Source organism: Ictalurus punctatus, chromosome 9 (assembly GCF_001660625.3).
Source record: "Ictalurus punctatus breed USDA103 chromosome 9, Coco_2.0, whole genome shotgun sequence".
Taxonomy (NCBI): Eukaryota; Metazoa; Chordata; class Actinopteri; order Siluriformes; family Ictaluridae; genus Ictalurus; species Ictalurus punctatus.
This window is the reverse complement of record NC_030424.2, coordinates 26,380,092-26,397,997: the sequence shown is the minus strand read 5'-3', so window position 1 is coordinate 26,397,997 and position 17,906 is coordinate 26,380,092. Positions and strand designations below refer to the sequence as shown.

General features: G+C 40.1%; 1 protein-coding gene across 1 annotated transcript; it reads right to left on the bottom strand.

The window, feature by feature from the left end:
• Nucleotides 1–2,334: 2,334 nt before the first annotated feature.
• On the bottom strand, nt 2,335–13,347 carry kcnk18 (potassium channel, subfamily K, member 18). The gene is made up of 3 exons (XM_017477114.3): nt 12,957–13,347; nt 12,306–12,443; nt 2,335–5,440 (listed from the first exon to the last, which is right to left on the bottom strand). Exons 1-3 carry the CDS (start codon nt 13,174–13,176, stop codon nt 4,608–4,610), a joined length of 1,191 nt encoding a protein of 396 aa, XP_017332603.1. The 5' UTR covers nt 13,177–13,347; the 3' UTR covers nt 2,335–4,607.
• Between the last annotated feature and the right edge of the window lie 4,559 nt (nt 13,348–17,906).

Here is a 17,906-nt window from a genome sequence, read left to right as displayed (position 1 = left end):
CTCCTCCAGTCCAAAGATGTGCATTGTAGGCTGATTGGCATCTCTACATTGTCTGCAGTGTGTGAACGTGTGTGTGATTGTGCCCTGTGATGGGTTGGCGCCTCGTCCAGGGTGTACCCCGACTGGTGCCCTGAGTTCCCTCTGTAAAAAAAATAGGCCTCTATTTTTCTCCTCTCTCTTGAAGTTAATAAAACACAAAATGCAGCGTGTCATGAGAAGCCATTCGAACGAGTTCTAGATTAAATCTATGTTTTAGTCTATGAATAGATGTTTCAGGTACATTACGTATAGTATACAAGCTATTTATTATTATTATTTGTATATTCAGCAGAACTAGGTACAGTAAATCCCCCTCCCGGGAGCCTCATTTATTGAGCTTTGCTATGATTCAGTACTAAAATGCATCAAGGGTGAAAAACAGGATGTGGTTTTTTCTGTTTTTTTTTTTCTTCCCCTCTCAAAATGCATGCTGGGTGCAAAAGATAATGCTCGTTTTGCAAATCCGTCAACAGTTGGCTATAAAAAGCTCACCTGAATTTTCATATTCTTTTCTTTACAGTGTGGGTTATGGTGTTTTTCAACTCTAGAAATTACTAGGCATAGCCTGTGCTTGCAGGAAATCAAAAGTGCAAACTGGCGAGCAAGAATCATTCTCAACATCTCACTGTGTAGGCTGACAACAACATGTGCTAGGAATAAAGAGTTATGCGGCTGAGCTGACTTCTCTGGGTGTTATTATAACAGCACAAAGCTTAGAAAGAAATCAGATTTGTAAAGTCGTGTGTGAGTAAGGATACGTCCAAGTCATCAGGAAATTGATGTCCTAGCCTCTCATCTCAGCTTCTTCGAATAACTATAGACACCCATCTATTTTCGCTTTCATTTCATCAAAATAAAACAAAAATGCATTTCAGAAATAGTGTAAAATTGTGAAAGAATATGTTATTTGATGGTTTGATGTCTAGCATTAGTAATAAATACATACAGATGAAGAATCGTGGAAGGAAATACACCGATCAGCCGTAACATTAAAACCGCCTGTCTAATATTGTGTAGGTCGTCCTTGTGCCACCAAAACAGCTCTGACTCATTGAGGCATGGACTCCACATGACCTCTGAAGGTGTGCTGTGGTGTCTGGCACTAAGACGTTAGCAGCAGATCCTTTAAGTCCTGTAAGTTGCGGTGTGAGGTGAGGCCTCCATGGATCAGACTTGTTTGTTCAGCACATCCAATAGACGTTCGGTCAGACTGAGCTCTGGGGAATTTGGAGGCCGAGTCAAGACCTTGATCTCTTCGTCATGTTCCTCAAACTGTTCCTGAACAATTTTTGCAGTGTGTCAGAGGCCCCTGCTATTAGAGAATACCGTTGCCATGAAGGTGTGTACGTGATCTGCAGCAGTGTTGAGGTAGGTGGTACGTGTCAAAGTAACATCCACATGAATTCCAGGACCCAAGGTTTCCCAGAAGAACATTGCTCAGAGCATCACACCGCCTCCGCCGGTTTGCCTTCTTTCCCCAGGTGAGAGATGCACACGCACCTGGCCGTCCACATGATGAAAAAGAAAATTCATCAGACCAGGCGACCTTCTTCCATTGCTCCATGGTCCAGTTTTGATGCTCATGTGCCCGCTGTAGGCGCTATTGGTGGTAGATGGGGTCAGCATGGGCACTCTGACTGGTCATGTGGCTACGCAGCCCCATACTCAGCAAGATGTGATGCACTGTGTGTTCTGATACCTTTCCGAACCAGACACATTTATTCTGGACATTTGACTGTCACACTTGTTTCTTCTTTTTGCAGCAAAACCCATCAACCTTCATTATGTTATATGTTTTTTTTTTCTGAAAAGAAAATGCTGCTTTCTTTACTGACATACAAGCATTTTTCTGTAAAATTCAATTTTACACTGGAAAACTAATGCTGAGACATCTAATATGTTTTTGTCCTGACTCGACAATGTAGAAATCATAGAATAAAAATCTATAACTGTAAATTTGTACAAAAAAAAAAAAAAATAGGGCGCCTAAGACTTTTGCACAGTACTGTACATCAGAGGTTTCCAAATTAGGGTTCGTGACCTCATGTGGGGTCACTTGATTTAAAGATAGGGTCAGGAAGGAAACTCACAGTCTCCTCTTGTGTTTTATTAATTTATTTGACAGATGAATATTATGAATATCACTCGAACTACTGGGAGTCACAGTGCAACAAGCCACAAGGAAGTTAGCAATAAAAATGGACAAGTTTTTCTGTCCCCCTACATCAACTTTCCTGACTACATCAAGTGACTCTGGCTCAGGGGAAAAAGAAGAGGAGATGAAGAAAACGAATGTGGAAATACGTCAAAACATTTATTTAAAATGGATTTACAAGTATAAATCTGTAAAAAGAAAAAAAAGAAAAGTAGTCAAGGCCTGGCTTCGCAGAAAATTCATAATTCATAATGTTTACACAGAAAGTTTGGGCGCTCCTGATTTACGCCATCGGCTTCTTCTACTCGACAAGACAAAGTGAAGGGGAGATGTCGAACCTCTGCTGCCCTCGAAACAACTGAAACACACTGAAACAAACACTTTCTTCTCATTTTATTTTTTCATACATTTTCAACATTCATTCACAAGAAGCCATCTCAGTCGAATAAATGCATCGAATCGATCCGGTCAGATGAAGCAGAATACGTGCATTCTGATGCCAGTGAAACAATAACAGAATACCTTTCATTTACAGTTGCGTCGTGTGGTTCATAGAAAGTGAGTTGTTTATAGGAAAAGAACAACCCGCATCAAATGCACTCTCTGTGAGATGTCATTTCTATGCAAATTGAAAGTTCATCAAGAAATCTGAAACCGAATCAAGTCTTATAATCAAGCCAAGTCGATGTTTCGAGATCTGCAAGACTGTACATTATGTGGAAATACTGAGCAGTTTCACATCAGATCTTAGCCTACTGTACTTTATTCTCATCTTGGAACAATGAGTGTGTTAGTAAATGACATTATTACTCACAACCCATCGAGTACTGTCAATATGAATAAACGGCCGGGACGAATTGAATGTGACAAAGGCTGAGATGGTTCTCGTAATTTCACTCCGTGGGCCTCACACGGTAAAGGATATAGCATAACCAAAGCTACTGTATATTACAGTTGAAGTGTTTATTCTGCTCCGGATTAACCAAATCTCCTATTTCAAATATCAAGTTGTTCTTACACAACAGGTATTTTGATGCAATTCAAATGCAGTGTCACACTGTATTAGCTGGACTAGAAAGAGCTGCTTCTTTTTATACAGAATTAATTCTAACCTCTGTATACGTGGAATATTATTACTCAAGCTAGTACGACTGATTTAATTCAGGTTTCATCTTATTTTTCACCTTTTAGAGGCTAACAAACCATCGGTTTTGTTATATCTCATCACTTTATGTCACATAAAATGACTTTTTCCCTTGGTATCTGGATATATGGGTTATCAAACTGTAACACATTGTGCATATACTCAGTCTTGGAGCGCCAAGCTTTTGCACATTCTGCACTGTTAATCATCACGTTGTCAGGTTTGAGCACCAGTAAACCATTTGAATTCATTTGGCACATTGTGAAGTGACCTCCAGGTCTGATAACATGCAATGTAGACATAGAGGGACCTGCTCAACGCCCCAGTCCTGGTACATGAACTTTGATTTTTTTATTACCACTCTGTAAACCCCCCCCCCCACACACACACATTGCTCAGGGTCCAAACAATGGAAATGAATAAATCAGGCATACTACAATATTTGTGCTTGATCTAAAACACTGTTGTTCACGATCACATAGCAAAAGCAAGAATAAGGCAAAGGATCATGGTGTTATATTGTATATTCTCTGTAGTTCTCTGAACATCCACACAAGTGATACGAGTCTAAAAATGGGCTGTGGAGAAAAAGAGTATTTTTTATAAAGATGGGTAGCAACAACTGAGTTTGTTTTATTTGTATTTGCTGTTTATGTTGAAGTTAGGGGATGCAGAGAGTGTACATCTACAAAACTATGTTGTAAGACATGGGACTGTCTGCTCCAGGTCAGGAAAATACTGTTCGGCGTTGTGTTTATGCTAAGACAGACTAGGTTGATATCATTTTTGGACCAAAATGAGTTCTGGCTCTACTCTGGTGAATATCACAAGCCCTTTTGGTGCTGCTCTACCACTTCATGACCATGAAAACGGCAACAGAGAAAAAGAGTAAAAGAAATCAGTTTGTGATCAAATAAAATAACATAAACACTGGCAGGACTGCAAACCAGTCCAGTTTGGTCTCTTTCACCACACTGGCAGATCTGATATGCAGCTCTCCATAGTACTCCAACAATCTCCAGTATTCAGTAGAGAGAAATGTGAAAAGCTGAAATGGAGCCCACTCTCATGCATCATAAATACTTATAATTCATCCACTGTCCATCTCAACGATCTACAACTTTCCATGGAGCTTGTGGAAGCCCAAGCACTGAAAATGAAAATCAGTACGCTAAATTAGATGAGCAAAAGGTAAAGGAACCTTAAAGGAATCTTTAGTCAATTACAATCTGTTTACTTTACGCATGGATCCTTCAAATGTTTCCCACTTCACTTGCCCTGAATATTATATTTGCCTTTCTTTCCCATGCCAAGACAGTTGAGACAGCTGAGGCAGCCGATGCAGCGGTGGTAACAGCTGCTGATGCGTGACTGGCCCAGCTTGAAGGCCATGCTCATGATGGCCATGCCTGTGATGATGAAGAGGAAGGTCAGCATGAAAAACTTGGGGTGCTTGGGTACAATGTCACCAAAGCCAATGGTTGTGAGTGTTATGAAGCAGAAGTAGAAAGCCTCGAACCAGTTTAAGTGCTTCTCCCACAGTGGAAGGATCAATGCCCAGCTCAGTATATAAGCAAAGACAACAAGCAGGATCAGCATGAATGGCACATTCAAACGCTCCATCTCTTGGCCGATGTTATTAAAGTCCCACATCTTGAAGCCCAAAGGCACAGGTGGCATCTGATTGAGCTGGGGGCAAGAGCACGTGCGCGACAGAGGTCTGTTCTGACCAAACTTCTCCCGTGCGATGATGCGTTCAAAGATTGCAACATTTTTGAGAAACTGGATGGACCTTTGCTTAACAGATGACTGGGTGAGCATAATGTCACGGAGGTCCATTGGTTTACTCATCTCTATGTCCTGACTGGAACTATAGATCCTGTTGTTGAGGGTGCGGTTTTGGCCGCTTCTACAGAGGCTCCACAGCTGAGAGAGAACATGTTTGCAGGAAGAGTGCAACCTTTGGTAACCATTGGAGACGAACATTGCCAGAATGTCACCAAAATCTGAAATGACTAGCAGCATGAGTGGAATTCCCAGCATGGCATAGATGATACATGCTGCCCTTCCAGACCTAGTCACTGGGTAGATCTCTCCATAGCCTGAGACAGAAAGACGTGGTGGTTATTACAGAACAAAAAAAAACCCTACGATATGTTTATGTACAGTACTCTGCAAAAGTCTTACTCACGTGCAAAGAATTGCTGTAAAGCAAAGATGCCTTCAGAAATAATGAAATGTAATGTTTCAACATGAAATAAAATATTATAACGAGCAGAAAACAGTAATAAACTAAACAAAGTCAGTATTTGCTGTGACAACTCTTAGCTTTAAAAAAAAAAAACACAGCAGTCTCGATGGGACATGCTGTCATGTCAAATTCACATAGAGATCCTGTAAGAGGATGTACATCATGGAGGACGTATTTAAAGAATCGCAACTTTATGAAGGCTCAAACAGGGAGTGTTGATCCTTTCATTACAGTGCTTTAAGGGAATAAAAATAAGGTTAAATGCCAGTACTCCTCTTTTAAGTATGTTGGCATGTGTTGCTAGTTTTAGAGTCATTAGTGCATCAGGATTTGAGGAATAAAACTCCAGTTCTGCATTCTAAGACCTGGTCGGTGAAGTTGTTTAACACAACTCGTTCATTGAATCAGTAATGGATATAGTAGTAGAGAGTAATGTAGAGAGATACTAATAACGATGATGATTTTATAGGCCATCCCTATTTTAAAACAAAACAAAACAAAACAAAAAACTCTTATATTACACTTTACACACATTAAAGAAGGTTTTCTTCTCCATTGAATTGAATTCGATAACAATGAAATAGTTTGCACTGAAATTTTTAACCCTGGCATTAACCTCTGTGGTTGTGTCTGTACCAGTAAAGAGCTAATGAATGAACGAATGTGAGTTTACTTGCTTTTAGTTGTGCTCTTCTCTTCCTTCTGAGGTTTCTGCTACTTGCAAGCGAAGCTGTTATGAGCTCTTAGTGACGGTGTTCGTCTGCCAATGCTACAAAATCCGATGGCAGATGTGTAATAGACTGGGGAAAATGCCGTATGGTGCTATCCCCTCAGGACAGTGATGAGAGCATTTCCAGTACTAAAGTGCTCTCTCTCTTCAACAGATACAACTGTTTGTAGACTCTGATTATTACCGAGTGTAGGTGTCAGATGTTAGATGAGATGGAAAGGCTCAAGATGGCTCCTGTTTCATGGTCTTGTTTAATTTACAGTAGCATAAAGTTCTTTGTAAATGTAATCTATGTAATATAGTCTTTTCAGATAACTGTTATACTGATAATAATACTAAAGTTATTAGTTTTTTTTTTTTTTTTTTTTTTTAAAGGAATTGTATCATCCTTACAGCTCCAAGGTCCCTGATTCAATCCTGAGCTTGTGTTACTGTCTGTGTGGAGTCTCTGTGCATGTTCTCCTCCTGGGGTTTCCTCCAGGTTCTCTGGTTTCCTCCCACCCATGACAACATGAAAACATGCCGGTAGGTGAACTGGCTACACTAAATTGCCCTTGTATGAGTGTATGAGGGCGTGAATTTGTGTGTATTGTTCACTGCAGTGGACTGGTGTGTGTTGACCAGGAAAAAAAAATGGCTGAAGATGAATAAAGGAATATATGATGTTAAATTTGGCATAATGTGACCGGATATTGTTAAAATCAGTTGCACTGAGCAGCTAGAGTTAATTAAACTGTCATGTCAGCCCCACCTGTAAAAATCGACATTTCCCAGAATCCTCCACTACAAGACTTTTTGAACCAGATTGTTTGAGTGATTGAGTTTGCTTTGTCTAGAATGAACCCTTGCATGCTTTTGGACTTTAAATTTGGATTGATCTGCTTTGCCAGTAGACCTACAAATCCTTGTCTGTTCATGACCAATACAAAGTTCAATCAGAGCAATCATAACGAACAGTTACAGCATTACAGCTTTGGCGTCTCATCTAGGTTGTGTTCCTGCCTCACACCCAGTGTTCCCGGGACAGGCTGCCAGGATCCACTACCAGGATTAACAGTTAATGAAAACTGAGAGAGTAAATAGTGGCTTTTCTCCTTCTCATCCTCCAATAATCACTCGAAAAAACCTACCCTTAATGGACATCTGCAGCGCATGGCTAATGGATGAGGACATAAAATCCTGAGACTGAGCCAACTCAACCAGTGCACTTTCTCTGTCTTAAGATCAAAACCACAACTGCATTACAGTGGTGCTTGAAAGTTCGTGAACCCTTTAGAGTTTTCCATATTTCCGCATAAATACGACCTAAAACATCGTCAGATTCTCCTAAAAGAAGATAAGGAGAACCCAATTAAACAAACGAGACAAAAATATTATACTTGGTCATTATTTATCAAGAAAAATGATCCAATCTTACATATCTGTGAGTGGCAAAAGTATATAAACCTCTAGCATTAGCATTTTCATTTGAAGTTGAAATTAGAGTCGGGTGTTTTCAATCAAAGTCTGATCTTAACAACACATGCTTGTGGAAGTGTATCATGGCACGAACAAAGGAGATTTCTGAGGATCTCAAGAAGAAAAAAAAAAAAGAGTTGTCGATGCTCATCAGGCGGGAAAAGGTTATAAAACCATCTCTAAAGAGTTTGGACTCCACCAATCCTCAGTCAGACAGATTGTGTACAAATGGAGGAAATTCAAGACTGTTCTTACCCGTCCCAAGAGTGATCAGCCAACAAAGATCACTCCAAGAGCAAGACTTGTAATAGTCTGCCAGGTCACAAAGGAACCCATGGTAACTTCTAAGCAACTAAAGGCCTCTCTCATATTGGCTAATGTTCATGAGTCCACCATCAGAAGAACACTGAACAACAATGGTGTGCATGGCAAGGAGTTGCAAGGAGAAAACAACAGCTCTCCGAAAAGAGCATTGCTGCCTGTCTGCAGTTCAAAGATCACATGGACAAGCCAGAAGGCTACTGGATAAATGATTTGTGGATAGATGAGGCCAAAATAGAACTTATTGGTTTAAATAAGAAGGGTTATGTTTGGAGAAAAGAAAACACTGCATTCCAGCATAAGAACCTTATCCAATCTGTGAAACATGATGGTGGTAGTATCATGGTTTGGTCCTGTTTTACTGCATCTGGGCCAGGATAACTTGCCATCATTGATGGAACAATGAATTCTGAATTATACCAGTGAATGTCAGGATATCTGTCCATGATATGAATCTCAAGAGGAAGTTGGGTCATGTATGAAGACAATGACCGTAAGCACACACGCCATTCTACCAAAGAATGGTCAAAGAAGAATAAAGTTTAGCAATGTTTTGGAATGTCAAAGTCACTGTCCGGAACTTAATCCAGTAGAAAAATTGCGGAAGAACCTGAAGCAAGCAGTTCATGTGAGGAAACCCCCCAACATCCCAGAGTCGAAGCTGTTCTGTACTGAAATTCCTCCAAGCCCATGTGCAAGACTGATCAAAAGTTACCAGAAACGTTTAGTTGTTGTTATTGCTGCACAAGAGGGTCACACCAGATACTGAAAGCAAAGGTTCACATACTTTTGCCACTCACAGATATATAATATTGGATCATTTTCCTCAATAAATAAATGACCAAGTATAATATTTTGTCTCATTTGTTTAACTGGGTTCTCTTTATCTACTTTTAGGACTTGTGTGAAAATCTGATGATGTTTTTGGTCACGTTTATGCGGAAATGTGGAAAATTCGAACGGGTTCTTAAACTTTCAAGCACCACTGTATGTGTGTTAGTCATATTGACAGAATGTAAGAAGAATTTCTTGTTTGACGTCATTAGCCTTCTTCATTCTTGGAACGTTTTCCTAAAAGCATCATAGTGTAAAATCCATTTAAACCAATGTTTTTTTTGCTAAACTGTGTGCTACAATGGTGTGTGTGTGTGTGTGTGTGTGTGTGTGTGTGGTGATAAACTTCTCATAATGTGCATATGTCATGGGGAAGTCGCCAGTCTACAAGGTACACCTAATTGTTGTAACATTTTGTAGTTATATAATTATTGTCTGTAGCCCACCTGCGGCTCGAAACAGTTTGGTCAGAGGTATCGTATAGTGCTCCTTTTCCACGGATGGATGTCGAAAAGGAAGTCTGTACAAATCTATCACATCTGCATCTAATATTCAGATGGTGTTGATGATTTGCATCAGGTGTGTCAGTTTATAGCAGAAATAGCACCGTAGCTGAGTCTTTGTTGGCTGAAGCCTCGGAGACATGCTTTTAAAATGATGCCCATCATGAGACACAGAGAAAAAAACAGACCCAATGAGCGGCAAAGAGACGTAGATCAAGAGAGGGAGACAGACAGAGAAGTGGAGAGAGAGAGAGAGAGAGACTGTATGAGGATGGAATGTATGAGGATTTGATTTGTGCTAATGAGGACAAGCTTAAGCTTTATGACGGAGTTGAAATGTTATTAATGAACGTCAGTGTGTCCTCCAAAAGGTTTGCGCAGAGCACAAGACAGAACATTGGCTGTTTAGTAAAGGGTCACTAGATTGCTCGTGCGATAACAGCTCCATTGTAAGACCTTATAAATGATTAATCTTGTTTTTATAAATCATCTGTGATTCTTCTGTGGTCATTTGAACGTTGCGGGTGATAGAGTGTGGCACTTTTTGTCCGTAAACGCAAAAAGAGAGCGGGAGTTCATTTCGCTGATGTGGCAGATGACTAAGCACACACACCTTTTCTCGTAGCCCTTTGAGAAACGGCATGAGATTAACGTTGCTACTCTCATCTAACCGCTTTACACAAAACTTTTTACGCAATTAAAAAATAAACTGTATAGTGATTTTCAGTCCGGGTCTGGAGCTCTGAAATTCTCATCGTGGTTCAGGAAACAGCTGCATGGAAGTATATGGAGATGCAGTCTTTAAGATTCTGAATCTTGTGGCCAGAAAAGTGTACATAAGAGATCCGACTCTGTGGCCCATCGCCGGAGCATCTGAGGCTGAGACCATGTCTGCGTAGACTTTAAAATCAGATTCTCCAAATTGTCCCAGAGGCTTTGGACTGCCAGGTTCCCTCACATGAGACTCAACGAATACACAGCACAGTCAAAGAAGGTTCTCTGCTTGTCTTTACCAGTGCCAAAATAACAATTGTGTGGTCCTTCTTCTATAAACGAACAAATAAGCTCAGGTGGCAATGTCATGTATACGGAGCTTGACTACACTTCCCAGTAGCCATTGCGCACCGCGGGAGCATGTCACGTGAACACTCACAGCTGTTTAACATCTTTTGTTTAATCAGCACTAGTATTTAAGTTCCGTTTTGCATCGCTCACTCTGTCTTGTTTTTATCATTCTTTGCATTTATTTCGTTTGTCTCGTTCGTGTTCATCTCTACGCCTCGTATTCAGAGCTTCATGTCTTTTTTATTAAAGCTTATCTGCACTCGCATCCGCCTCCTCGTACTTTATATGACAAACAACAACAACAACAAAAAAAACAGACTTCAATGTGTAGTCATTTTTCCCCAAAAGGTAAACCAGTATTTAGACAACAGGTGGGAAAAAATAAATAAATAAATAAAAAAAGAACCGAAAGAGGGTGTACTTTCTTTTCCCCAGAACTGTAATTAAATCTTCTTAAGAAACTTTTCTTATGAATTGTTTTTATTATTATTATTGGTCTTATTATTGTTTTTTTGCATCACTCAGCCAACCTTTGAAGCAATTCGATGTTTCATTTTTAAAGAATTCGATCAATATGGCTGATTCACTGTTTCACTTCTTTTCTTCTGTGATGCTTCCTCAAAGTAAATTTAATGAACGGGACTACATTCGAGTCAGTTTAGTACTAGTCACTAACCACTTTACCTCAAAAAAGGAACATCTCTCCTGTCCGTCTGTGAAAATATTAACGTATTGTCTTTCTGCTGTTCCTGTGGTCGGCATGGTTACAGTATAAGTAGCCCTGCTTAGGCTCTGTGTGCTCATGATAGGCGATTATAACCAAAGTACACAATATACTGTGCAAATAAATCTCACTCTTAGAGCAAGAGACAGAGCGAGAAGGAAAGAGTCTCAGATTGATCTAAAGCAGTTTAATGTGAAACTCAGATCAGACATTCAAAGACCGTTTGTTCTGACTGTACAGTGTGAAAAATTTCCCCTGTTGCATCTTATATGCGTTTTGTGCACGCGGTACTCCCTAACACATCGCTTCTTTTCTCTCTTGTCTCCAAATGATGCGTCATTGCATTTTAGTTAAAAATGGTGCAGCAATTATTCCACAATGAAACCTAATAAATGTCCCATTACAAGTACCTCTATCAGATTTGGGGCATGGATGAGAGACTAATCAGAGGTAGAGATCATCTTCAATCTATCAAGCACAAGCAAACGAAACAACGATGAAATAAACATCCTGATTTATTAAGTTATAAATGACGGCAAGATGACTGTACTGGGTATTCGGAGCCTTGTGCAACAGATCTTCTAACTTTTCCAGGACATTATTTTCTTGCAATTTTGTAATGAAAAAAACTATTATTATCAAGATGGACACACGAGTGGGATTTCATGCCAGGATTCAGGGACTGATTAAAAGACTGTCTGTAAAGTGCCATAATATTGGCAACACTGCTATGTGTAATTGTACATGTATATATATTGTGTGTATATATATATATATATATATATATATATATATATATATATATATATATATATATATATATATATATATATACACACACACACACACACACACACATGTGTATATATATATATATATATGTATTTTATAGGAGTACAAATGTATATATATATATATATTTGTATTTTATTGGAGTACAAATGCTGCATTGTTTTAGCAGTGTTTACCTTCTCATTTTTCTTTTTTAACACAGAAGTTTGGCAAAGCATGCACAGGAAAACAACGACGACGACAACGACGACGACAGATTGAGATGGAGAGAATTTGAGTGTTCCCTCACCCACAGTGGTGAAGACGGTGCAGCAGAAGAAGAGCGAGCCATAAAAGGTCCACTTTTCATAACTCTGAGCCCACACAGCCTGGTAGTCCGTTCTGATCTTCTGCTCTAAAGCCCCCACGAGAACCTCCTCAGACTCGCCTGGACATCCAACACAAGCTCAGTGTCGTTAAAACAAAACAAAACAAAACACGCTTTTAACATTCCCAGTTCATCGTTTTTAATTCGGTGAAACCAAACGGCAAAGCATTTAGAACTAAACAACAATGAAACTTCAGCACTAGAAGTGATCACAGTGATGCAACAGCAATATGATCAACTTTCCCTGAAGCTGCTGGATAAAGGTTTCCTTAGTTTGCTCGTTAGACATTACATTCAGTGTACTGTAGCTTATAGGAGACTATTATGAGGTTCTATCAGGAGGAGAAAAAAAATTGACATTCATTTTATTATTATTATTATTATTATTATTATTATTATTATTATTATTATTATTATCAGTAGTAGTAGTATAACTAACGAATTACTTAAATAACTCCAAATATAATGATATAATCACTTAATATCTTCTGAACACCTCGACAGGACAGAAACAGAGAGATTGCAGCTGTTATTAATGAATGAAATAAATAAAGTGGTATTCTACGTTCATACCGGAATGATTGCGCACGGTTTCGACGACCTCGAGCACGAAACTTCGGTATCCATCCGTGTCGTTTCTCGAGCGTCCCTCGAGCACCTGGAAGAGGAGGGCGCCGAGCACGGCGTAGCCGATGAGAGAGAGGATGAGCACGACGTGAGGAAAAAGCGCCCACATGCATTTCACCGCTGTCCGTCTGGACACCGGGCGCGCGCGCCCCTCTTCCACAGACATCTTCTCGCGCTCAGCGTCTCCGTCCTCTACATATTATGCGTGACAGCGTCCAGACGACTGACTTGTGGCGGGTTGCCAGATCGCTTGAATACACTCACACCCACCCGAGTGCGTAAAAGCGTTATACCAAAGTCTTTTGCTATCCAACAGACAGAATGTGCTGCAAGTGGGCGTCGCCAAGCGCGCGTCCTCTCGAGACAATTGTTCTTCTGAATTAATAATCAGGCATGTTAGTCACTTCTTGCGAAATGCACATTATGAATGATCTCGTTTGCATTGAAGTGCATGCTAAGTGCTGTGCATCTAGTGCACAATCCAAATGGAAAATGCAATAGTCTTACAGTTGGACGTGGGGTTGTAACCCATTGACACTAGCTGTGCTTCAGATATTCGTATCTCTATCTGTATTCGGATTTAAAACTGAATTATGCATGACCTAAACAGGATCTTTGAAAAATGAAAAATGAACCAGAAACACTAAGGAGAAGAAACAGAGGTCGAAATGTCTGCACTGTGAGCATGGTGTGTGAGGTCTGAATTCTGTCTGTGATCTCAGTTCCTCAATCTCAGCTACATCACTCCAGTTCATAATTAGTCTCAGCTAGAGATAAGCACAGAGACTCACGCGGTTATTATGATTTTATTTGTTTTTTTTAAAAATTCAATTTAGTTGGGTCTATTTTGCAAAATATAAACAAACCCGAAGCATAAATGTAAACCACCACAATTGAAAAGTTCGTGGACACCTGACCAGCCACCCATATGTGCGTTCTGAGCATCCCATCCCAGATTTAATCCCTTTTTTTCAGTTAAAATAACCTCCAATCTTCTGGGAAGGCTTTCCAGTAGATTTGCAGAACCCTCAAGTTCTTCCACTCCATCCTTGGCCAACCATGTCTCCGTGGAGCTCGCTTTGTGCACAGGGGCATTGTTATACCTGAACCGGTTTGGGCCTCTTAGTTTCAGCGAATGGAAATTGTAATCCTACCGCATACAAAGACATTCTACACAACTATTAGCTTCCACCTTTGTGGCAACAGTTTGAGGAAGAACCACATTTGAGTGTAATGGCCAGGTGTCCACATTACTGGCCATATAGTGTACTGTATATTCCCTCTACAGTCCCTGAATATATTATTTGAGTGGTGGTCCATTCTTAGAACGATAATGACACCGACACTAGTCATACACTGGTAATGTGCTGGCACTGAATTTTACTGGCCTTGTTAGTCAGCCTTGTAGCTTGTAGGAGTGACACAGAGGTGATTAAACCACCACTTGATAAGTGTGCACCACCAATACACCCACTACCATGTCACTGTCTTTGCTTTGCCAGGAAAAATCTACTTCCCAAATAATACCTTGGCAGCAGTGGTTTTACAGTGGTCCATTTCCATTTATGGATGTAGCAGATGGAGCTTGCATACTGTGCAGAAAAACATGTAGGCTAAAATCGGTAAGTGTATACCGGCAAAGTGCACCTGTGTATATGCCAGGAGCACCTGATGAAAAGCCAATGCAAACTTTCATATTCACGATAAAATCACCCATCCAAACATCTCTACAGCTGAACAATGTCATTCCATTTCCACATGGTTTGTGCACACACACACACACACACACACACACACACACACACACACACACACACCCACAACTTCTTCATATATTTATAGCCGAGCTGCTGAATACAAGCTGCTCAGACAACAACTGTTGACCTGATTGAGTCAGAATGACCAGACTGGATTGTAAATTCATACAGCTACTGTAAACTCTATTCAGAGTGGGGTTCACCATAACTGAGATGCATGTTAGTTATTATAATAAAGTAAATATAAAACAACCACGAAAGAAACAAAATGTGAGACAGCAACAGCAACAATACCCCCCCCCCCCCCCCCCCCAAAAAAAAAAAACCAAAACAAAACAGTGAGCTAAAAATGCATATAAAACTGAAATGCCTCTAAGACTCTAAGTGTGCAGTGGAATTTCTGAACTTTTGGGGCTCTTATACAAAACTGTATAACAAAAAAAAAAAAAAAAAAAAACCTTTATTGTTATTCCACCTGCCTCTCCCCATCATGTGACAGCTACAAACTAGGAAAGTTGAGGGCTGACACCTGCTTCCTCTGAGACACATGAAGCCAGCCAACCTGCTCATGCAGTGTACCAACTTAGAGGAAAGGACTATCTGCCATCTTCTGCATATGTGAGCTCAAAGATGGCCACAATTAGCTAGTGCCACAGTGATCAACAGGGGAGAGAGAGCGTATGCCATCCCTCTCACCAGGACAGCACAGCCAATTTTGTTCTCTTGGACTCCTCAGTGGCTGTGGTATTGTTGAAATTTGAGCTTGTGATCTCCAGACAATGGGGCAAACACCTTTCTGTTGCACCAATAGTGAGCCTGCAACAATCTTCTTTTAGCATCTCAATAAGCACACATGACGGCAATGGAACCGATGTTGTATATGTAAAATATTTCACCTCTACATTGTTACCGCTGTATTGTAAACAGAATGATAAAACAGTATATATATATATTTATAAATTTAAATATATATACTCTGTTACAACCTTGTTTAAATCATTTACTATGAGTTAGAGATTCTAGGCTAGACAGCCACTTTACCACCTCGAACTTTAACTTTGCCACATTATATATCTATCAGCCATTTGCTCATCACCAAAGTGATTAAAACAGCCTGAACACTTAAATCTGGCTATGCAAATAGGTGTAGAGTTTGTCCTGGACCATTATTGTTGCCCAAACAGAAACAAATCTGAATTACTTTCCACATTTTCCTCTTACCTTTTTACACTGTGAAGAAAAACCCACTACCCACCACTAGAAATCTGATCCACTGTTGGCCCTAACTGTGTGTGCCTTGACTGTACGTTGAACTGTGGACCAGAGCTACTGTTGTCAGATAGAGAGTCCATTCTCAACCTCTGCTATTGAAAAATAACACCGGTCATTAGCCGCACCCACTTCCCTTTCCCGCCATTACATATTTATACAAATAGCTACCAGTGATTATGGTTTTGAACACAACAGCTGTTCAAATGGTATCCAAAACCGCTTAACAATGTTATAAACAATACATATCCAGTATTCAAACAATTCTAGACCTGCTATTAGTGTATCTTCTAAATTAAACAGATGGCAAACATCTTTAATTGGCGGTTTTAAAAAGCACCACACAATCCAACAAAAAAAGAAGCTCAACTTGGCGTGATACTGCCCAATCTGGCAACACTGGTAGAGTCTACTGACTGATTCATTGGGATACCACCTTTGCTCATCATTTGTAGGTCTACAAGCCACAGAGCCTTATACTGTACATGTGGGCCCTGTGTGTATTTTGTTTGTAGCTAAGTGATGGTGACTCGAGAGAGTACTGGACAGATGGGCCATTAGTTTAACCGTGAACATTAACCAGCTAGGGCTGCAGAATATGTGTTGTGATATTGGCATTAATGATATATGCATATGTTGTATATGCATTCTAACTGCATATGTGTGCACTCAGATGTGTGTTCGGATAAATAATGGTAATCATACAATCCAACAAACCCCATCATTTTAGTCAAAATCAAATAGCGATCAGTTCCAAGACTACCCAAGAGCCACTGTTGGACAATTGAAAACCCTTAATCTTCAATACACAGCTGTTTTAAATGTATTCTGTCTCACTTTTGGTAGTGGAAACACACTCAAAAGTTCAATCCAGACTTCTTTATCCCTGCCCACAGACTCCAGCTCCTCCTGAGGGATCCCCGCATATTCCCAAGGCAACTGTGAAATTTAGTCCCTCCGTCAGGTCCTAGGTCTGCCACAGGGGGATCCATTTAAGATAACTGAACCACATCAACTGTCTTGTCCCATAGGTGCAGAAGCTTCACTTTTGAGCACCTCATTCTACCACGGAGAATAAGCTCTTCCACCCGAAGTGGACGAAACTCATTTCTGCTACTTATTCCCATTTCTGCTTTTTTTTTTTAGTCATTACATTTAACTCAAATTTAAATCAATGTGGAAAAAAGTATAAATACACGACAAATGACCAACATCTGTACTTTATTGCAATGCCAATAAAGTTGGTAATTTCAGCTCTGACATAGCTTTTTGCAGCATTGTGGTTCAATTTTGGCCCATACCTCTAGGCAAATTGTCTTTAATTCCCCTAAGTTCAGCAGATGAGAGTAATTGTCCTTGTCCTATTACATCACTCCATTTATGCTTCCTTCAATGACAGGTAATGCCCCAGTAGCATTTGCAAAGAAGCAGTTCCATTTCATGATGCTCCCACCACCATGCTTCTCTGTGGGTATGGTGATCTTGGGATCATTCTTTCACAACCATTCTTTCCCCAAACATGACGAGCTGAATTATTGCCAAAGAGTTCTGTGTTTGTTTTGTCTCACATATTAGCAAGACAAAACAAATACTAGCATATGGGACGGCTAAACAAAACAAATACTAGCATATGGGACGGCTAAACAAAACAAATACTAGCATATGGGGTGGCTAAACAAAACAAATACTAGCTTATGGGGCGGCTGTGGCTCAGGTGGTAGAGTGGGTTGTCCACTAATCGTAGGATTGGTGGTTCGATTCCACATGACACCACATGCCGAAGTGTCCTTAGGCAAGACACTGAGCCTCAAGTTGCTCCTGATGGCAAGTTAGCGCCTTGAATGGCAGCTCTGCTACCATTGGTGTGAGT

Coding starts and splice junctions, on each gene's coding strand:
- kcnk18 (XM_017477114.3), bottom strand. CDS start 13,176: ATGTCTGTGGAAGAGGGGCGCGCGCGCCCGGTGTCCAGACGGACAGCG. Junction 12,444..12,956: donor AACCGTGCGCAATCATTCCG/GTATGAACGTAG, acceptor TTGGATGTCCAG/GCGAGTCTGAGGAGGTTCTC. Junction 5,441..12,305: donor CACCGTCTTCACCACTGTGG/GTGAGGGAACAC, acceptor TTTCTGTCTCAG/GCTATGGAGAGATCTACCCA.